The following is a 23,086-nucleotide window of genomic DNA, read 5'->3' as shown; positions in this document are numbered from 1 at the left end:
GCACAATGGGGGTGGGGGGAGCACATGGGCTGGAGTCGGGCAGACTTTAAGTTCAAGGACTGGATGCTGCCACTCCTTTGCTGTGTGTGACCCTGCAGGAGGTGGCTTACCTTCCCCAAGATCATTACCTTGCATATAAAACAGGGGACAAGTAATCCAGAGGAAATTAAGAAAGAAACAAGGTAACTCTGAGCAGCTACCGAGAACCAGGCACCAAGCGAGAGAGGTCAGATAAAGCGTTTCCAGGGCACCCCCACTCTCGCCCTGCAGGATGGATCTATTTACTGTCATTTCATGGATGAGGAGGCAGAGGCTTGGAGAGGTTGGTTAGCTTGTCCAAGGATGTCCACACTTTTTCCCTGCCCCACAACCTGGTCTGGCTGCCCAGCAGGCTGCCCAGCTGTCCCGGAGGAAGTCAGTCAAGGGGCTGTGGCGCCTCGGTGGGGAGTGTCTGCCCAGGCGCTGAGAAGCAGCGCACGATGCTCGAGGCGGATACCTGGGCACGGGTGCCTCGGCAGCGCACACTCAGGTCTCAGCATCCTCGAGGAAAAGTCACTTAGACAGGGCCTCCACCTGCCAGGATCGCTCCTCCCCATGCGCCTCCTGCTCTTCCAGCAGCTAAATGAGGCCGATCTCAAGCTTTCCAAACCACACCGTCCTGTTCCTTAGATGTCCTTCCTTTAGCTATTCCTCAGAGGCTTTCGAACCTGAAAACCTAGGGTAACCTGCTGTCCCGGCGACACGCTGAGCCGCTTCTCCCTGACTCTCCCCGCCTTGCCTGGGACACTGTGCTGCCCACCCACCCAGGGAACCAGTATGTGCAGAACCGGAGTGAGCCCTGGGGAAGGCCGGCCAGGCACATCTGCCTGCTGCCTGCTGCTGACGGGGAGGAGTAATGGCCCTTCGCATCCCCCCGAGTGGTGCAGAGGATGGGGAGGCTGCATCTACACGGATTCAAATATTTGGAGATGCTCCCTGGGTAGGAACAAAGGGGTGCCACTAAAAACCCACTTACAGAGACCATCGCAATAGGAATCTTAGTAACTATTGATGCAAGTCGGTGCTTTATGCCAATTCCTATTTGCTTGGCTTTTATTTAAATACTAGAGGCCTGGTGCACAAAATTTGTGCATGGCGGGGGGGTGGGGGGGGGTGTCTCAGCCCGGCCTGCACCCTCTCTAAACCAGGACCCTTTGGGCGACATCCTTCTCACAATCTGGGACCACTGGCACCTAACCGCTCGCCTGCCTGCCTGCTTGATCGCCCCTAACCACCTCTGTCTGCCGGCCTGATGCCCCTAACTGCTCCCCTGCTGGCCTGATCGCCCCCTAATTAGACGTCCAGTCTAATTAGCATATTATCCTTTTATTAGTATAGATTTTAAACACAGGTCATTTTAAGCAAAAACAACCCAGTGGATATTAAACCCTTTATTTATTTTTTAAATTTTTTAATAAAAATATTTTTTATTGATTTTTTGCAGAGAGGAAGGGAGAGGGATAGAGAGCTAGAAACATCGATGAGAGAGAAACATCGATCAGCTGCCTCCTGCACACCCCCAACTGGGGATGTGCCCGCAACGAAGGTACATGCCCTTGACCGGAATCGAACCCGGGACCCTTCAGTCTGCAGGCCAACATTCTATCCACTGAGCCAAACCGGTTAGGGCAAGGATATTAAACCCTTTAAGTCCCTTGTAATTAACTCTCTGATCATGATCAAGGGTCATGTATTTTTCAACCTGTTCTGATGTGACCTGAGCTCGATGAAAGCAAAAAGCCGGTCAAAGAGGGGAGGGGCCTGGCATGAACTGGATTCAAGTGCACCTGACAGGAAAGCATTTGTGGGTCCCAGATGCTAACTCTGTGTTGCTGTGGAAAATAGATTCCATCCCGGCTTTGTGCAGAGGGAACACAGACCAGGAGCTTCCTCCAACATTGTTTTGTTGCTTAGTGTGCGTCTTAGGAGCAAGCCTGTTCCCAGCTGGCAAGTAAATAAAAGAGAAACTACTGATTTACTGATCTTCCTTGCCTCTCTCCCTCCTTCAGTCCCCTCCTCTCCGCCTCCCTCCCTCTTTCCTCTCAAGTATCTCCCACAGCCTGCCTGCCCCCTGAATGCAGACACCCGGGGGTCAATTCCTTGGTTCTCCATTTTAGTATCTAAGGATGCGTGGAAGCGGTTGTTATTTATGTTACGTATGTTATGAAATTAGGATGAATATCAGAGAAAAAATTGGTGTCCACAAGAAAAGGAGAACCGGGGGACACTGTGACGTTTGGCAAGTGGAGGTGGGAGGGACACAGGTGGTCTGGGAGCTTGTAACATGTCTGATCACTGATGAACAGTGATCACTCTGGGGCAGTGTGACTTAGGGTTTTTTTTTTTTGAGGTGTAAGATTCATATAATGAAGTTTGAAATCATAAGTATACAGCTTGAATAAATTTTTTCAGTTTAACTTACATAACTACCACTCAGAAATCAAGCTACATAAAGAACATTATCAGCACCCCCAAATCTTTGTGCCTCTTTCATCTGGATAGTTTTTCCCCCCACCCCCAACAACCACTAAAACCCATCCTCACTCTCCAACAATAATTAGAAATTCTGGCTAAAATGAAAACTCAAGAAGTCACAGGCAAACTACTTAGAGCAGCGGTTCTCAACCTGTGGGTCACGACCCCTTTGGGGGTCGAACGACCCTTTCACAGGGGTCACCTAAATACATCCCGCATATCAGATATTTACATTAAGATTCATAACAGTAGCAAAATTACAGTTATGAAGTAGCAACGAAAATAATTTTATGGTTGGGGGTCACCACAACATGAGGAACTGCATTAAAGTGTCGCAGCATTAGGAAGGTTGAGAACCACTGACTTAGAGGCTGCACCTACTACATGGCATCAGGCAGTGAACACTCCTTTCTGTGGGGCTGAATTACTCCCACACTCTGACTCATCCGCAAAGAAAAGATGCCTTTGAGAGCAAAGAGATTCCAAAGCAGTCCCTATCTGTACAGAGTGAGAAACGCCGAGAAAGAAAGCAGATGAGGAAGGGAGTGAACAGACATGGAAGGGAGTGAGCGGAGGGGGCAGGTCAGCTCTGCCCTCCCAAGGTCCCTCTGGGAGACTCTGTCCGCATCAGACCTTCCATGGGTTCCCCCGAGGCAGTGGCTGCGGGTGAGGAGACCCATCATGGAAAAGATTACAGCCCCCATATGCCAGTGCCATGACTGACCAGACCTTGTGCTGCTCAGGCCCACCTTGGGGACCAGGCGTGAGGATGGCACTTGGCTTTGCACTAGTGAAATGGGCCGACTAGGCCAAACCCCTCCCTTCGACCACTCAGGAATGCGATGAGGGTGAGTGAATGGACCCCTGGGAAACTGCTTGGAAAGCAAATACAAGGTGGCACTGTATTCAAAACAGAACAGCTGAGCGTGTCAGGTAGGGGTTGAAAATGCAAGTGTCTCAGGGTGAGGCAGCAGTGCACCCTGGGGCCTGGGTGCAGGGCCTGAGGGGGGGACACCTGGGCATCGCTGATGGTTGCCATTGGAGAACCTAGTTTCAAAGAGGTAATATCTTCTGATTTTTTTTTCCAAGAGAAAAGTTGTGTTAAAATAACACAATTTATAAAATTTGACATGGAATTCAGTTTCAAAGAAAAATAATACCGTGGGCCCAATAAACCACATCAGGAGGATGTGACCTACACCCGGACAGTGCCCAAGCTCCGGTCGGGACGTCCTGGTCTTCCCATCCGGGGCTTTCAATCTTTGTTCCCACCTCATCGTTCTCAAGGGATCAGACACATGCCTGTGGACGGCTAAGAGGGGACACACACTCCAGGTTAAGAATGGCCACCGAGTCAGCGTCCTATCGTTTTAAAAACAGATTATGAAACTGAGGTCCAGGAAGGAAACGTGATTTTACCAAGGCCACCACAGTGAGCGTGGTGAGGTCTCCCCACTCCCATTTCCAGTGCCCTGAGCCTGACCCCCTCCCCTGCAGGCAGAGGCCACCATTGGGGGACCAACACACAGGCAGTGAGCAGGAGATTGGGCCCCGTCTCATGAACCTGGGGATTCTGCTCACCCCTGACGGCCCCCTGGGCCCACAAGACCAAGGCTTTCTGCTGGCAGGGCCTTTGGGGGAGCCTGGGGGTGGGGAACCTGGTCCTTACCTGCACATCCAGGTTTTTGCGAGAAGAGGCAGGTGTGTTGGCATAGGAGCTGATGGAGGAGCTGGTGTTGATGTCATCAGTGCTGAGGTTGTCTATGGTGTCGCTGATCCCGCTGCTGACGGAGCTGCTGTCATCCCAGCTGCCAAGACAAACACATACTGAGCATCAGAACCTCCCGCTGCGCCAGCTCAGGCTGCCGGTGCCAACATACGCACACCATCCCTGGCTCCCTTCGCCAGCTCAGGCTGCTGGTGCCAACATATGCACACCATCCCCGAGGCTCCATGTGTCATGAAGCCCCAGACAAAGCTCTTTGCTTCTGACGTGACTCATCTTCATGGGAGCCACCATTCTTGCTGTTTTGGACGGGCAGCTGGGTCCAGTGGCTGATATAGACCTTCCCCAAAGGGCTGGGTGCTTCCCTGAGCAGAGGTGGCTAAAGACAGGACCCACTTCCTATCCTCAATTTCGTCTCGGGAACTTTGTAAAAGCCAATGGCCACTTCCCAGGCCTCTCAGCAGATCAGGAGGCTTTGGAGACTAGAGCCGAGAGCAGTGCAGAGAAAGATGCAGTAGCAGTACTCTCCTTGGGCATCAGAGTAAGTACGAATACTCTGGACTCCACTCCTGCTTTTCACTCCAAGGCAACAAAAAGAAGCAGGAGCCTGAGAGCTCTACTGGTAGCTCTACCTCTAATCATATCACAGGATACATCTAAAATAGAATTCTTCACTGCCTACCTCTCAAGTCCATTGAGACCACCCGCACCCCTGGCCCAAGGCAAGTGTCCGGGCAAGGATTCTTCTATTTCGTCCTTGCCATCTCCCACACCTTCACGACATCTAAATCCCCCGCGTGGTCCTGCTGTCTCGGCTGCAATGTGCACCTGCCACCCCACAGTTCAAGCTGCTACCGACTCTACCTATGTTACGGCCAACAGGTCGCTGGGCGCTGTGCCCACTTCTAAACACGCCATTCTCCCCATGGCAGCCAACTGAAACGTAAGTCAGGTCCTGCTGCTCCACTTTCGCATCCTCCAGTGGCTTCTTGGGTACTGAAAACCCACACGCCTACTCTGGCCCTCAAGACCCTCTGACTGCCTCCCTCCTTAGTCCTGTCCCCACCAGCCTCTCCATCACTCTCTGGCTCTGGCCACATGGGCTCTGCTCCTTCTAAGCCAACAGGGTTCTTGTACTCAGGGCTTTCCACTTGTTGTCTCTCTTCCTGGACACTTGCCGCTGCCTCCTTCTCATCTGAAGTGTCACCCTCAGAAAGGCCTCTTTCCTGTCTATGTACAGCCCCCCCCCCGTCCCCCCCAATCCACCAAGCCTGCTGCCTTTTCTCCTTTGGTTGCAGGGTGGCAGGTACATCGCAGGTGATTTAAACTCATGGGGCTATAAAAAAAAAAGCCTCCAACACTGCTCTACTTGATCTAGAGAAAATAAAAGCAAGCACTACGGTTTCCTATTGTACAGGTAGAGAAACTGAGGCTCAGAAAGGCCGGACCACTAGTCAGTGGTGGAGCAGGACCGGGATCTGGCCGTTATGACTCTGAAGTCAACCTCTTTCCTGAGACGAGGCGCAGCATTCCTTTTTTTTTTTTTGAGAATTGTTCCTTAATTTTATTTATTTTTTATCCTCACCCGAGGATATTTTTCCATTGCCTTTTTTTTAGAGAGAGTGGAAGAGAGAGGGAAAGACAGAGAGAAACATCGATATGAGAGAAACACATTGATTGGTTGCCTCCTGCACAAGCCCTGACCAGGGCCTGGGCCAGGAACGAGCCTGCAACCGAGGTACGTGCCCTTGACCGGAATCGAACCTGGGACCCTTTGGTCCGCAGGCCGACGCTCTATCCACTGAGCCAAACCTGCTAGGCCAGGCAGCATTCCTTATGGTAATCTTCAGTGCACACGGGCACACGGCACGGCTCACTTCCCGGGAGGAAGCCAAGGCTTACGGGGTGAGGCACCAGGTTCAACTTCATACAGCAGGCATGGTGAGCCAGCAACTACTCCTGTTCTGTCTGATAGCAAAGCACTGACTTAGCCACTGTACCCACCACTCAGGCCTCCACCCGTGTCTTGCCTCGGAAATGCTGGTGGGTGAGGCCCACCCCCAATAACTCAGAAGTTCTAGTTCATTCCAGCAGCTTACTAGTACAAGGCGCCTCCCTGAGCTCTGAGGGGCAGGCAGGATGACAGAGGCTTAGTGAAAATCTGTTTTCATCGCCTTTCCCTCCAGCACTCCTATTTGGCTTCCAAAAGCCCACCCGGAGGGTCCCACAGAAATGAGGGGAAAATGTGTGCCTGGGCCCCAAGTAGAAGGATAAAGGCAGGAAGCCTGAAGGCTCAGAGGCGCTGTATTGTGAAGTCACAGGGTCCAGGAGGTCCCAGGCTCCAGGGTCTTAGCAAACGTCATGCATGTGATTCCACTGCTTTGGTCTGGCCTCCATTTGGTTCCAAATCCTCCTTCGAGACCTTCTCCAAATCCCCAAGCCCACCCTCGCTTCCCTGAACTCTGAATTCCCAATCTCACACATTTGGATTCATTTCTATACACTCACACCATTTTCTAGTTTTTTTCCAACGGAAAGGCCTGCCTTACCTTCCAAATCTACACAGAGGCTGCCCGGGGATGGCAGCCGAGTGCCTCTCAGATGTCAGGCATAGCGCAGGGCACTTTGCCTATATCATACATCTCTCTCCAGTCCCCATATCATTCCTGCAAGGCACCTATTATCCTCCCCACTTAACAGATGAAAAAATCAAGGCTGAAAGAATAAGTATCCTGACCAGTGCTTTTCAGCCAATATTGTTTTGGGTTTAAAATACAGAACTGTCTATCGATTTCAGAACATGTGCTCCTCTGGCCTGGGTCACGCCTTTCACAACAAGGCTAATCACGGAGCACTTGCCATGTGCCAACCAGCCAACATTTGCACGAATTCTCGCCAACTCTCCTGTATACTCAGAGGTGGCCTTGCCTCATAATGAGGAAACTGAGGCTGTGAGAATCATCATCCAAGGTCACTCTGCAAAGGTAGGGCAGAGCTGGGGGTGAAACGCTACCTGACTCCAGCCCACCTCTTCCCCTGCCAGCACCTGCAGGGTGACGCTGCAGCGAGGTCAACCTTGCCTTGTGAGTCACCTCTCCTCCATCTCCGGGCACATAGTAGGTGCTTATTAAATGCCTCCTTACTGAACTCATGTGCAGAGGAGAGATGGGGCACGTTCTGATGCAAACTCACCACCAGCACTGGATTCGGAGCCCAGGTCCCTCACCACTTCATTCTTTCACAAATCACAACTCTGTGCCTCAGTTTCCTTAGGGGTGACACATGTATGATACCACCTAGGCTGGGGAAAGCATGACATAACAGATGGAAAAGGCCTCAAATCTGCTCTCACGATTAAATGAAAACCCCGAGTCTTTCATTGCATCGGCTCTGCAATTAGGAATCTAATGCATGAAAAATTCCTGTACTCTGATGAAGAAGGACTGGTGGGAGAGGTATGTAGCTGGTGAGAAGGCAGGACGGAAGTTGGTAACAGGTGCCCGTGAATCCATCCCGATTTTTTTGCTTTGAAATTGTACCTGCTCTTCCTCTGTGGCCTTTCAACACCAGGATATTATTCCAGTGGGGCCCGGGGCACTGATCACACACCTGACTCTTCCCCCTCAGGACCAGAGCATCATGAGGCTTATCCTTGTAACCGAGCTGGCCCTGAAAGGTAGATGTCAGTGATCTGCCCCACAGAAGAGTGGGAGAGGGGCGACTGGTAATGCTATGAAGGGGCAGTGACACCCAGGGAAGCCCATGCTGGGCAGAGCGGCCTCAGTGTCCCCTGAGCTGCCCGCATGTCAGAAACCAGAGCCGTCCCCGCCCTCGGAAAGCCAGCCACGTCTCCTTCACTTCTGGGTCTTTGGGACACTGCGAAGCCTATCTAGATATAAAATCACTTAGTTTCAACTTGTCTTTCCGCCCCAAATTCAGGGTATAAATGGTCACGAGCCACCACGGGTAGATCAGTGAGTCCCGAGATGTATTTTAAGGAAAACTAGCTCCATGAGATGCTCTGTGGTGAGGATGCTGCCTTAACGAGGGGACGTGGGCATGCTGGCTCTTCTGTGCTCCTCGTAGAGATCCACATTGTACGTGTACCTCTTACTGGCTATGAAGTCCTGGAATGATCTCTTTAACGTCATCTAAAATAGTATTGCCCAAACTTATATGACCACACAGGAGACGCTGAGAAGAATGAAAACACAACTCTGGAAAAAGTGCACTTGAAGCCAAGAGCTGTCAGCAGTCAGCCACTCCATCCTCAGCAGCCCGGAAGGCAGCGAGCAGAGGGAAGCAGCGTCCAGAGGAATGGCGCCCATGGGCTCCTGCGTCCAGCTGTACCTAAAGCAGGAGCACCCCTGGGAGACCAAGCTGTGGGAACTAGTCCTTTCTTTTGCTCAGAACTGGTTTGCTTAGTTTTTTAGCACTTGGTACACCCATGCCAACTAGTGGGGAATTGCAATTTGTTTGTAAAGTGGCTCCAGACGTGTGGCCAAGAGTCAGACAGGAAAAATGTGGAAGGCATGCAGAACCCATTCAGGCAGCAAGGACATTAGTGGAATCCAGTCAAGTGGCAAAGGAAATTAGGTGCAACCCAGGATGGGGAACGAAAGTCCATTGACCCAAGTCAGGCGATAAATGTTGAAAGAGGTACAAAAACTGATTACAACTGAAACTTGAAAGAAACCCAGAGGGTGTGTGTTTACTGTGTGGTGAAATGAGACTCCAGCCCAGAGGCCGGAGGGACCCCAATGACACAGCAGAAAGAACGGCTGTGTTTCCAGGTATGGCTCTCGAGCGGTCATTCTGGAATATGAGTTGGCCATTCCTGCCTCACGGTCTTCAATCTGACGGAGCAAAACCATAGGCTGGTCCTGGGCCCACCTGAGATGATAAACCTACTACTCTTAGTTGGGAGAAATGATGTTAAATCCTGGTAAGGTTTAAAAGGATGAAGAGAGATGATGAAGTAAACCACAACATTAATACTTAACTTTTGGATGAAAGTTTTCTGGTCATTGGGATAATCTCTGTATATTTATAATATTTAAAGGGGTATAAGACATACTAGAGAATTTGAAAAACAGTCATATGATGGCAATTTTAAATGAGTACTGATTTCTGATGAGATTTTTAAGATAGAATATTTGAAATACACATTCAGACTGTAAAAAGAATGGGAGTGTTTGAGATAATGTATGACATTTGTGACTGTGATGGATTTGTAACAGTTGGCTAAGTGCTTAGAAAGATTTTGCTTGTTAGGCTGGTAAGTCTACTCTGTCAGACATATGAAGAGCCTGCGCAAACCAGGTTAGCTAAATTTGTGAACACAGCCTGAATTAGTGAAGAAAACGATCCAAGTTTGCACACAGTACTAATTGTTTAGATTCAATTTGTTCAATCTGAATGAATAATCAAATAAGAAGTGGCCATCCTCTTAGTTTGTGCAAAACCACTGGATTTAGAGGTGATATCTATAAGAGAGCATTGGTTTAAAAATTAAAACTTCAATAAACCATATAGTAAAACCTGATTAACTCTAAGAAGCTCTTTTTGAGCACCAAGCATTCCGCAAGACGTGTGGGAAGATGTTAAATGAGCTTTCACTCTAAATGGATGGCTTTTACATGAAGGACCACAGGAATCGATGAACCCAAGAAAGCATCTCCCCTCTTCACTTCCACTGACTCTGGCTCACCTTCGCTCTGCACTGGACGACTTCCGAGGCTACTCCAAAGACCTTAGTGGAAAAAGCCTTGTGCTCCACAGCCTTGAGAAACAAGCAGAAGAACCCAGGGCCTGTGCCAGATCAGGCTCCATCAGAGGAGACTGAAAGGGCTGTGAGACATACAGCTGCTCTCCCTGTCTTCTTGTTCTTCTTCTTTTTTTTTTAAATTTTAAGACAGCATGTCATGGATATGCCCTACAAATTCATTGGCGGCTACTCCAAAGACCTTAGTGGAAAAAGCCTTGTGCTGCCCAGCCTTGAGAAACAAGCAGAACCCAGGGTCTGTGCCAGATCAGGCTCCATCGGAGGAGACTGAAAGGGCTGTGGGACGTACAGCTGCTCTCCCTGTCTTCTTGTTCTTCTTCTTTTTTTAAATTTTAAGACAGTATGTCATGGATATGCCCTACAAATTCGTTGGTTGAGGTATTTGGAGAAACGGCAAGAAGATGCATCCACTGATTCCTCACAATCATCAACACAAGAGCACCATTTCCCAGGCAGATCACAGTCATGAACCTTTTTCTCTACTCAGTAAAGTGTCCTCCATCGGTCCAGCAGACAATGGCACAAATGGAGTTATAAGCAATCAGATCTGGAAATGCCGTCACCTCCCTTTAGCCAATGGTGGGAAGAAGAAGTTCCATCAAATGTTTGCTATTTTTCCTCAAGACTCGGAAACTCAGTATTTTGGATTCTGAGGCAGGGTCCTTGAATGCAGGGATCGAGCCAGCAACCAAGGTACGTGCCCTTGACTGGAATCGAATCCGAAACCCTTCAGTTCAAGGACCAATGCTTTAACCACTGAGCAAACCGGCTAGGGTGGACAAGCCAACATTTTTTATTATTTATTATTTTAATAGATTTGTATAGATTTCAGATAGGAAGGGAGGTGGAGAGAGAGAGACTGAAACATCAATGATGAGAGAGAATCATTGATCTGCTGCCTCCTGCACGCCCCCTACTGGGGATCGAGCCCACAACCTGGGCATGTGCCCTGACTGGAATCCAACCTGGGACCCTTCAGTCTGCAGGTTGTCGCTCTATCCACTGAACCAAACCAGCCAGGGTCCAAGACAACATTTTAACCAGAAGCAAGGCTCTCAATTTGTCTACTCCTCTTGGAAAAATACAGATGAGAAGAGAAAAAAAAAGTGACCAGGAAATCCATCCAAAACTGGAAAGGCCCATAAAACCAGGAGAACCAGTTTCAGAGTCTTCCAAGGGATGCTGACATCACTGCGTCAGGAATTCAAATGCCACTCAGAGGGCTTAAAGCACAACGGGAACAGCCCAAACACAAGCTAGCTGCTACGGAAGCACAGGTGAAAGAGTCATAAATTATTCCGGCTTCTCACACCACACTCCCTGTTTGCCTCACTGCTGCGGGAGCCAGCATTCCACAGAACCGAGCAGGGATTCCACAGGACTGAGCAGGGAAACGTGCTTTCGCCAGACCCCCTGAAGCACCACCTTTTTAAAATCTCAGACTCTTCTGGGAATAGGTGGATGCAGCAGGAATCTGTAATGGTCTTGAGTGAGTGTGGTATTACATTGATAATTTCATTTCCCATGAAGCAAAAAGGCAAAACAGAACCCCAAGGTTAGAGGGATGATTAAACGGATTTTTCCACTAGGATTTACACGCCCAGCCTCGAAGATTCTGGCTTTTCTGGGAACAGGAGTTAGTGAAGGTTCTGGAGGGTCATTACACTTCTCAGATGGACTCCCCGCGAGATAATGTTGTTTATTCAAAGGAAAAACATGCTAAACGATGTTGTAAAAAAGTCCGATGGCAGATATCTACTGGTTCTCTGCTCACTAATAAGCCGCAGCAGGTCAGCAGAGATGCAGTACTGTAACTATGGTTCTGAAAAGCAATCTTCACAAAGCAGAGAGCCCCCCACCCCCCACCCCCACTCCTGCTCCAAAGACTCCATCTGCTTCCAGGAGGCCCTAGTGTCCTCAGAAACAGTCTGGGCCACCCCGTCCCCTTTCTGCCTCTTTTCTGGTAACCAAACGCACTGCAGAGCCAAGGGCTGTGTCCAGGCCTTACCTGCTCACTTTTCCAGTTCTGCTCCAGAATCCCAGTAGAGCCCATTTACACTGCTGTCCGTGCCCCCTGCCAGACAGTTGTATTCAGTTGCAAAAGCCCAGACTGGTGGAACTTGTTTTCTGGCTATTGTTCAAGGCAATTGTTCCTTCCAAACCCCAGGGCCCAGGCTGGAATGAGATCCTTCGGTGTGGATGAGTGCGCAAGCCCAACCACAGGCTCAGCAGTAACCCGGAGGAAGGGAAAGGGTTTGGCTACCTACGGTTCCCACCAGACAGGTATGTTAACTATTTCCTCCCCAGGAGGTTTTCTCAAGAGCATCATCTCTAACCACTGCTGGGCCTATGAGGAAAACTCACTTTCAAAGAATGCAACAGGGCTCCTGCAGAGGCCCACCTTTCACGGTCTATCTGGGAGTGATAATCATATCATAGCCAACTTTAACTGAAGTTCAAAGTTGCGCCAGACTCTGCTAATTAGATGCCTTGCATTATTTCATTTAATCCTCACAACTCGATGATAAAAATAAGAACGCTCAATGTGCCAGGCCCTGCCACTTTAGTTTCTCCCAGGTACTGTCAGGCTAATACTATATCCATTCTACAGATGAGATGGCTGAGGCTTGGAAAGATAGGCCCGAAGGCCACACAAGTAGGAAATGCTGAAGCTGGGACTCAAACATAAAACCAAGAGTATTCAACTGTTGGGGGCAGAAATAGAATGTTGGGACCAGCTATAATTATAAGAAATATTAACCGTGATTGTTTTGTTCTGATTAAAAAAAAAAAAAGCACATTCCAACCTGGCTGGGAGTTGCACGTGGGACCTGGGAGCTAACCTGGAAATTTGGCCAAGATTAACAACCTTGTTGCAGAAACCAGAGGCCTCAGGCCTTTGCAAATCCCCAGCCCTTTGCATTGCATATAAAGTGCCCATTTTGCATACCTATTCTTATTCCTGCAGCTGGTTTATGGTGGGGCAGAGCAGATTTTTGTGGATGATCTGCTGCTCTCCCATACTGCCAGCATTATCTAAATAAATGCTCATATAGGATTCAATCCTGTCTCTGCTGAATTGGCTCAAGTAGTGACAGGTAGACAATTGATAGTCTGGTTATTTATTCATTTGACATATTTTAATGAACACCAAAAGAAAAACAGATACAGTTACTCAAATAAAGCCACCACTCTCCAGGGTTCACCTCTGGGATCAGCCTCCATGGCTTGTAGTTCTGGTGCAAAATGACCCAGAACCTGAGCTCAAATTAAACCATGGGCAGAGGTAGACACTAATCCCAGTACATGGAGTCTCCTCTAGCAGGGCCAGGGTACCTCAGAGTCCCAGAGCCTCTGGATCAGTGGTTCTCAACCTTCCTAATGCCGCAACCCTTTAAACCCTTTAATACAGTTCCTCATGTTGTGGTGATCCCCAATTTCATTGTTACAAATTGAACATAATTAAAGCATAGTGATTAATCACAAAAACAATATGTAATTATATATGTGTTTTCCGATGGTCTTAGGTGACCCCTGTGAAAGGGTCGTTAGACTCCCCAAAGGGGTCGCGACCCACAGGTTGAGAACCGCTGCTCTGGATGGAGGTGGCACAGGCTCTGGAGAGAAGAGTAAAGCAGATCTGTGTCTGAACTCTGGCTCTGTCATCTACTGTTATGACAACAGCCTCTCCTCCAGGCTCAGGGCTCCTTCTGGGTGATATGGTGCTAGTAACACCCAGCCCTCGTAGCCTTTTGTTGGGACCAAATCAGAACTCCAGGCACACAGGAGATAACCGGCTCCCGTCAGCTGCAGTCCAGGACCCAGGGGACCCGCAGGGACTGCAGGAAGGAGACACAGGCCACACTGTGAAATAGATGATATCGTTCAAGTGCAAAAACTTGCTTCTTTCTGCCATAAATGGACAATGTCCCAGGGGAGAGGCAGCTTCTACAGACGGTGCCAGGTGCAAGGCTGATCGTTTGGGGAGGAGAGAGGGACCACTGGCCCCATAAAGAGGGCTGGAAGGGGATTTAGCAGCACTCAGAACGCCTGGGTTGAGTTTCACCCCAAGGCACCTTTGTCCCATTTTGGTAACTCATTCCTTGAACAAGTAGGTGGTCCCCTGAGTAAGCGTGAAATTCCTCCCTTTGGCTTGGTTGGGATGGAAACCCCAGCAGCTCTGGTCCAGATGCCTTAGACCCTCATTGTTACAATAGGCACCAGCCAGTCTGCTGACCTCAGTTACACAAAGCCCTCCTCCTCCCCGGCTCCTCTGGAGGGCTCTCCTCCGGAGAGGGCTGCTGACATTCGGTCCACTGCCTGACGCTTTTGCCAAAGATCTCCACAAACCCACCCTGGTGCTCTGTTTACCAGAAGATACACGGACCCGGGGCATCCACAGAATTCAGCGTATTTTATATAGCTAATGAAAATAACAGGCAACTTTTACACAAGGTGAAACCTTTTAACAGTGGGCTCCAGGCACCTTGCTAAGTACATTACATACATAATCCCACACACTCCTCCTCTCCATGACCCCGTAAGGCACAAACTATGAATGTTCCCTTTTCATAGATGTGGAAACTGAGACTTACAGAGGCTAGGTGACCTGCCCAAGGTGTCAGAGCTAATAAATGGAGCTGGATTTGAACCTGGATCTGCCAGATTCGGAAACCCAAGCTCTTCTTAACCTCATTCATTCAACCTAAGAGCAGAGGGAACGATGCTTTTAAATAGATCCTGGTCATAAAAGAACGCAGAACTCCCACTTGTTATCCAAAAAGCCCAGGGTACTTTTTAATGCAATCATTATTCTTAAAACATCTCCAATTAGTTAAAAGGCAAGGGGTAGGGAGAAGAATTCCAGACAGGGCACTGGCTGGCGGGCTTAGTCTGGACAGATGGAGGGGGGTGTGGAGCCCCAGCACTCCCATTACCCCTCTGCACCTCCCCTGCCCCCCCTTACCCCTGAATACATTTTAGGGGGTCTGGTAACCTGAATGCACAAAACAAAATGCAACAGCCTCAGGGCAGCTGACAGAGGTGGCTCTACCCCAAAACCAATCTGGCCTCACTTTGCAGTTCGACAGGGGCCTGCCCCTTCTGGGGCAATGGGGTAGGGCAGTGGTCGGCAAACTGCGGCTCGCAAGCCACATGTGGCTCTTTGGCCCCTTGAGTGTGGCTCTTCCACAACATAGCACGTGCGGGCGCGCATGTACAGTGCGATTGAAACTTCGTGGCCCATGCACAGAAATCGGTATTTTGTGGAAAAGCCACACTCAAGGGGCCAAAGAGCCGCATGTGGCTCGCGAGCCGCAGTTTGCCGACCACTGGGGTAGGGGAAGGAACTCAGGTCAAGAAACAACCACTCAAAGTTAGTGTCACAATCTGAGAGCAGCTCAGCCCTAGCTAATTAGCCACCCCCAGCACACGTGAGCAGCCGGTGCCAAGCATGGGTCAGCATGAACATGCTGGGTGTACAACCTCTCCCTCCAGGACGCCTTAAGTCCAGCTTTTCAGGAGGCAGCCCCAGAGTCCAGGGCACAGGCACAGTCCCAGCCACCCAAGGCCAGCCCCGAGGCTATGAACCTCCCCAGATTTGATTTCCACTTTAGGCTTCCACCCCCTCTGAACTGGGTATAAGCACAAACCCAGCCACAGAGCTATCCATCTGCCCAGGAGCCTCAAAGAGATCAGAGACACCCAGGTAGGTACTGTTGCCAGAGCAGAGTTGTTTCTTAATATACACCCCCCTCCCACCCAGAAACCAGCAGAGTCTGAGCAGCCGGGGCTGGTGAACTTTGGTGAGTTCTTCACAACAAATAGTGCCTTCACCCAGCTGACCCACATTTAAACTCGAAGATTAAACCATCCCAGCCATCTCCCATGCCCAACGAGGAAGGCAGAGTGGTGGAGGGGACCTGGGTTCAATCCCTGCGCTGCATATTAGCTGTGTGACCTTGAGAAAGTTACTTAACCTCTCTTAGTTCCAACTGCCTCACCTCAAAATTAAGGATAATATTGCCGGTTGTGCAACAAAAATTAACTGAGACATTGTCTGTTAGATGCCTGGCAAGTAGTTAAGTGGTAATGAACATTGTTTTCTCCTCCCCTTGTCTGGGCTAAAAATAAAGTTCCTCTTTGGGCAGTTTTATAGCAGCCCTAACAAACAAGACAAGTACTCATATTTAAATCTCCCATGCCATCTCTCCTGGATCCTAGTTTCCAGAAAAAAACCCACCCAGTCATTTGTAGTATTAGTAAAATCAACCACAAGTTCTTAGAGTCCAAACAAAACCTCCAACTGCAAGTCATTTTAATCAGGGCACTGGGAACCACTAGCAGTTCTTGTGTGGCAGAGGGAGGGGGAGTGTGGGGGCGGACAATGCCTCTATCCAGCTCCCCCTCCCACCCATGCTGAAAGGTCCCCCCCTCCCCCGAAAACCTGAAATAAGGACCTAAAACAGCTGGGTGATCAACACTCAGTTTTTCCGTATCAGTAGCCTAAGTTGATAAGATGGTCTGGGAAATACTGGCATTACCCAAATGACCAGGTGGACCAAGGACATTTGGGTCATGCTCCAGCTCCCTCTAAAACTATAAAGGTAAGAATGAAAGGGGATGGGGGTCGGGGGAGTAGGGTGCTGAATTTCCTGACTAGCGACTTCCCCAGCACAGAGCCCCCGGGGACTTCAGCAGCTGCAGCCACTGGCTGCTCTGCCCGGCTTTCTAATGCCCTTCGGCTTTCTAATACCATTCAAGGAGCGACAAGACAGAACATGCACCGTACCCGCCCCCATGCCCCAGATTTTAGGAAATCGTCCTACCTTGTAAGGTTCCTAGGCCAGAGCATTTCACTACATTGTGGTCCTTGGAGAAAGTGGACAAAGACGCTGAATGAATCTCAGGATGGCAGCTCGTCAGCGAGCTGAGCCAGCCCACTTCACGCCAGGGAGTCCCAGGCACCCAGCTACTCTGCTACGAAAGGACCAGCTAGGAGGGGGATCACCATTCCGAAGCCCAGGAAAGAAACCCGACCCACCAACAAAATTAACCCATAAAATGCTGAAGGATCCAGAGGTCAGGCCCCCGTGGTAGTATCAAGTCAGCTGTGAAAAGTTTCAGCAAAGCAAAAGCTAACACCAAGCTCTGAAACTGTTACCGTAAAGCACTGAGTACAAGGGCCCTCCATGTGGTCCCAGGGAGTCTGCAAGGGCAGATCAAGTTGAATAAAATCTAAATGTGAGAAAATATTTTAAATCCCCTTGGACTGTACCAAAAGGTTGGAAAAGTCTTTTCAGTCAAAAGTGCTACTTTTAATAATGAGACAAACATCACTAATGATAACATTTCTTAGCTCATGACATCAACAACCGAATGCAAAGCTTTTGATTGAAATGATTAGCCTACAGAGATGCCTTCTGGATCCCAAGGAGAAAGACACCTACTTGCATAGTTACGATGACATACATTTCTTCCTGGTGATGTCAATTTTGATGCAGTGCCAACAAAAATGTGCATTAATTCCTCATGCTACTTATTCGTTTTTTCTTACTTCCTTTTTAAAGAAGCTCAGTCTAGGCATAGCTACTTTAAACATTATGGTACCGAGGCTGAGAGGGGAGTTGGGACAGGACAGAGTCCCAGTGCTGGGATGGGAAGGGGTTGCACCAACTAATCCCCTATTAAAACCTGTAATCAAGGAATTCAAAAGGAACTATGTAAACAGATGCCATGAACAATGAACAACTGTTTTACTACTGAGAACTCAGAAGCAAAATTATGTTATAGCCACAAGCTTTTATTTCAAAATGAAGAAGGATTAAGATGCTCTCCAACAAACCTATCCCTCTCCCAAAATCCTACCAGTTGGCTCCTGGCAGCTTTCAAAGACTTTCCCTGAGAAAGGCTCTCCCCCTGGCCTGGGCCACCTCTCTGGTAGGCTGGGGAATAGGGTGTTGTGTGTCCATGAGTGTGTGCGAGAGGAGTGCCTGTGTGACCTGTTTGGGGAGGGAAGCAATAACTGGTGCCAAGCAGGGTCTCTGTGTGGTCAGCGTTTGCTCAGCAAACAGAAGCCTCTCAAAGGGAATGAAGAGCCATTCCTACCCCACCCAAGGGGGAGGAAGTAAAAGGTCAGCTCAGAGAGGAAGCAGGGTCGAGTGGCTCTTCCCAGGTGAATGCAAAAGCAAACGTGTCCAGGAACAGAGATTGTAATCTTAAAGGAGTCCCAACGGAAGTTAATCATTCATATCTCGTCCCTGGGGCCCTCCCCTACTTGAAAAAAGTGCTGCAGCATCTGCAGTGGAGAGTGGGGGGCAGAGGCCAGGGGATGAGGAGGGGTGAGTTCAGGACAGACCCAAGTCTGGCTGACAAAGATGCTTTAAACCATTCCTCTTACCTTCTACATGTCTCTGGAACTGAATTTAGTTTTGCAAAATGACTAGTTTGAGAATCTGACTGACCTCTGGGTCAATTTGGGTGGAACGGGATAGTAACTATGTATGTGGAGACATATATATAAACACACACATATACACAATATACATAGTAAAAAATTCCCACTGTTTGTTACAATTATTCCTTGTTTTAAGCAAATATCCATATATATAAAAGGCTAAGTGACCATCTGTTCATCCATCTGTCTGACTGACCGACCGGGTACATATGATACGCACTGGCAATTTAAAAATAAATGTTGACTCGCGCATGCACGATACATACAAATTTCTCGCTGGCACCAACCGCATGCGTGTTTTAATTTATTTACATACTACAATATACATACTATTTTGACATGTAGTTTCAGTAATTAATGTAATTATCGCATGAATCTTCTAATTAATTTCCTTTCGATGTGCACAAATCCGTGCACTGGGCCACTAGTAGTATATAACCATCCAGATTAATTGTCAAGAGAATCTAAGAAATGTCTGTCCATTCATTTATTCATTCATTTAACTAACTGATGTTGACTGGGCACCTGCGATGTGCCAATCACTGTTCTAAGTGATGAGAATAGAGGCATGAACAAAACAGACAAAAAATTCCCTACTCTAATCAAATTTACCATTTAGTGGTAGAATTATAAAATAAATGAGGTGAAATGTCAATTATACAGTATGATAGTGATAAATGCTAAGGAGAAAAAGTAATATAGGTAAGAGGATGTGATTTGTCAAGGGTGGGGAGGTGGTGTCTGAAATTTTCCATAGGGTGACTTGGGAGCTGGTGTTTTGAGTATGTGAGGTGCGAGCCTTCCAAGAAAGGAACCAATCAGTGCAAAGGTCCTGAGACAGGATACAACTTGCACATTCAACCTGAGAACCCGGAGCCCAGTGTGGCTAGAGCAGAGTGAGCAGTGAAGCAAAGGGGAGCCTAGGAGGTCAGGTCAGAGAGGCTGGGGGAGACAGGAAGATGCCTGAGGAGAGCCTGGCAAACCCCTGTAAGACTTTCAGAGAGGATGCACCTGGGTGAATACATGGAGTTTATTCTTGTATAAAAGTTCATGGAAACCTCCTACAACACTACATATATAATCTTTTTAATGCACATTTTTACAAGAGGAGGCTTGACTGCACAAGACAGTATACTTTGAAGGTCTCAGCCCTCTTGATGTGGTTAAAAGTAAGAGTCACATCTGCAATGGGAAATGCTCTAAATTCTTTGAGCTACAGGTTCATGGAGCTGGGGCTTTTCCATGCTATGAAAGATAACACTCAGTGTGACTAAGAGATGCTGCAATGGGAGGAAAGAAGAAGGAAGGAAGGTCACCAGCTCTATGAGAGAAGATGCCCTTTGGCCCTTTTCAAAGAGCCAATCTTCACCTGTCATTTAGGACCCTGGCTTCTACACAGGCTGAAGACTTTCTAGAACTCATAACATTTTTCTCCATAGAAGCAAAGTTATTGAGGATGTTAAAAGTCCCAGGTTAACTCATAGAGCCATTTTTTAAAACCAAAAAGTAACTGATAAACTCTACCCAGGTATCAAAGAGTAGAAGAAAACTTTATAAACAGAAAACTACTGAGATTAATCTAAGAAAATGTCCACTTTTTTCTAATGAATACTTTTATCAGAACAACACTAATGAGGATACTTTGCTCCTTCTCCTCCAACACTACCAGCTTCTCCTTTTTTATCAGCCAAAAAACACATCAACCATTTCATAAAATAAAGTTGTATGTCCATGTTATGCACAACCCTGCTGCTCTTTGCTCCATGTCACAGCAAAACACCGGAAAGTCCTATGCCCCATTCTCACGTCAACCCACCAGACTTGGGTCCTCACTATTCCACTAAAACCACGTTTAATTTCTCCCAAGAACATCAATGGCTTATTTCTTGCCCAGGCCAATGGTCAGTTCTCTATTCTTACTCTGAGTTTTCATCAGATGCAGTACCCACGGCTTCTTGCTCAATGGGTCCCTCCTTGGGCTTCCATGGCTTCATCTGTACTTGGTGTCTTCCTCCCCTCTGTTGGGCCTCTCGCTTTCCTTTGCTCCCCTCCCCTCACCTCTCCTCTCCTCTCCAGACCTCTAGGGTTCTGTCCCTAATCCCTTCTCGCCTCTACCCAGTCTTTTCCTAGGGGATCTCATCCATGGCTTCAAAGACTAGATATAGACGAACAACTGTCAAGTTTGTTTCTCTGGCCTGGCCCCCATCATGTACTCAACACATCTAACACCTAATATACCTTATACTAAACTACTGCTTCTGTCTACTAGTCTCTTCGCATTTCATGGGCCCTGTGCTGTGGTTCCTTCTGCCTGGATGCCCTTCCCCACGTGTCCCCACGGCTGCCTTCTTCTCATGCTTCAGGTCTGGTTGGAATGTCACCTCCTCAGGAATTTCTCCCTAGACTCTGGTCCAGTTACTTTCCATCACAGGATACTAACTTCAAGGTACTTACCAGTCAACACATTATCTTTTTTTAATTATTATTAGGGGGAGGAGGGTATTTATTGTATTTTCCCAAAACTAAGCAAGCTCCTTGAAGACAGGAGTGCTGTCTGCTTTTGTTCTGAGCAATCTCCTCCCAGTGCCCAGGGCCCCTCCGACTGACTGAGCACAGCAGGACAGAACGGGGATGCGAACGTCCTGCGCAGTCTCCCGGGGTCTCTGGACTGAAGGACTTTAGCTCAATGGTCCTCAGGCTTGTTATTTGGGCACAGACCCATTTGAGAATCTAATACTTCTGGGCTTGGCCCAATTTAGATAGACACTCGGGTCTGTCTCCCTATAAAAACAACGTGTACAGACAACATTTTGCACACAGTTTCGGGGGATCCTTGGTCTCCCTGAAGCCTGGTGAAGGGCAGCTGCTTCTGTCTTACGGCACTGACTTCACACAAGGGCTAGTTTCACTTTTATACTGTGATCCTTTGTTTCCTTAATTTGAGAGTCAGTCTTACACGCATCTGAATGGCTTTCTCCTGGCTGGCTAACAACAGGCCAAAGAGAAAAGAAGTGTGTGCCTGTGTCTCCTGCCCTTTCTCTGTCTCCTCAGCTTCTCCCTGGGCTCAGGACTGACAGCGGAAGTGAGAAGCCCACGCTCCTGTGAGGTGATGTGCAGACTCTCTGCTCCCCTTGGTCCTGCCCAGCTGATTCTTTGCACTGACACAGATCTCGGGGCCTGCCCTGCGTTTCCAGGGAGGAGGTGGCACTGTCCTCACCTGGAGGGATGAAGAAGAAGGAAGAAGCTAAATGATGTGGGAAAATGAGAAGCATCGCACTGCGGGCTGCGGAGTTCTCCTGATCGTGGTCTGCAGGAGACAGTGGGAAGGGGAGAGATCCTCCCTTTGGCAAAGTCTTAAAGTACCGGCATGAACACCAGGGAGTTTGTGTTTCTAACAACAATTGTTAGAAACTTGGTAGCTTCAGGGTAGAAAATGAAGGAGATTCAACACAACAGCCACTTGGAGCCTGACCTGTGCTGGACATTGGCAATGAGGGGGCAAATGGAAGACCAGGCCCAGCCCCGGTGGAGCTGGGTCCTCAGAGGAGACGGGCGAGTAAGTCATGCTGGAGGTTATGGTAACAGTGACCAAGGAAATAAACGGTGCTAGGAAAGGTCTCGGGGGCACTTCCTTAGGGAGACTGGTCACAAGAGCACCCGAGGGAGTGGCATTTACGCTAAGAAGACAGAAAGAGCCGCGTTTCAGCTCCGAGTGCTTTATCCTGGGAAGCTGCGGGTTCTGTTACCTTCAACTGCTCAATTCTTGGGATTGCCTGGAGCTCACACTTGTGGGTTCTCACGCGGGAAAGCGCACACACTCCACCACCTCTAAACAAAAGGCTTCATTCACCGCCAGGAGTAGCCACACTGTTGTCCGCCATGTTGACTCCCCTCCCGTCCTGACCTGAAACCGGAGGCTTGTGAACAAAACCCTGGACAGAGGGGCTGGAGGCCGTGGCCACATCTTCTGCCTAAACTCAGCTCCTCTGCCCCCAGCCCAGCACCAGACGCCTTTCCTCACAGGGTGCCAGTCGACTCCAACGTTTCCAACGAAGGACACGAGGCCAAAGTTACTTTCAATGATAATAATAATCCAGACGTAGAGGCTTTACTGCCTATAACTCTTATTTAATTCTCAGGCTGTGCTAACATCATCATGATTCTTAGGTTGTAGAAAGCCTAATTGGAACCCAGAGAAGTGAGATGATATCCTCACAGTCACAGGACTGCTAAGGAACAGACCAAAGCCCATGCCTTCTGGGGCCCAGCCCCTGTTTTCCAGGAGCCCACACAACTTAGTAGCGAACAGCTCCAGGTCTCTGTGCCAGCAGATGACCCAGAGACATTAAGGGGGGGGGGGCCATTAAGAGGTTATCCCCACGCCCTGCAGCTACTTCTACTCTTCTGGGCGTGGTCCAATTGAGATCTACCCTTTTACCAAATTCCAGGATATCATGGCCTCTCCTATATTTCCAGTGACTGTTTTCTTTAAAACACTGGCTGGGTGTTGACTTTTGTGTGCCAGGCATTGTGCTGGGGAAACAGTGATGGGCAAAAGAGAAAAGGTCTCTCTGTCCCCTCAGGGTGTGTGTGTGTGTGTGTGGGG

The 23,086-nt window shown here is 48.7% G+C and overlaps 1 protein-coding gene across 9 annotated transcripts in view; it reads right to left on the bottom strand.

Annotated features, from left to right (window-relative positions):
* NAV2 (neuron navigator 2) overlaps positions 1–23,086 on the bottom strand; it is a 365,341-nt gene that overhangs the window by 60,353 nt on the left and 281,902 nt on the right. For all 9 annotated transcript variants that reach the window (XM_005869395.2, XM_005869393.2, XM_005869394.2 and 6 more), the window contains one exon: positions 4,184–4,322. In XM_005869395.2, coding sequence (XP_005869457.1) covers positions 4,184–4,322 — 139 coding nt within the window. The remainder of the gene's footprint in view (positions 1–4,183; positions 4,323–23,086) is intronic.

This window comes from Myotis brandtii, unplaced genomic scaffold, assembly GCF_000412655.1.
Source record: "Myotis brandtii unplaced genomic scaffold, ASM41265v1 scaffold293, whole genome shotgun sequence".
NCBI lineage: Eukaryota > Metazoa > Chordata > Mammalia > Chiroptera > Vespertilionidae > Myotis > Myotis brandtii.
The sequence above is the reverse complement of the archived record's forward strand: the minus strand, read 5'-3'. Positions and strand labels throughout refer to the sequence as shown.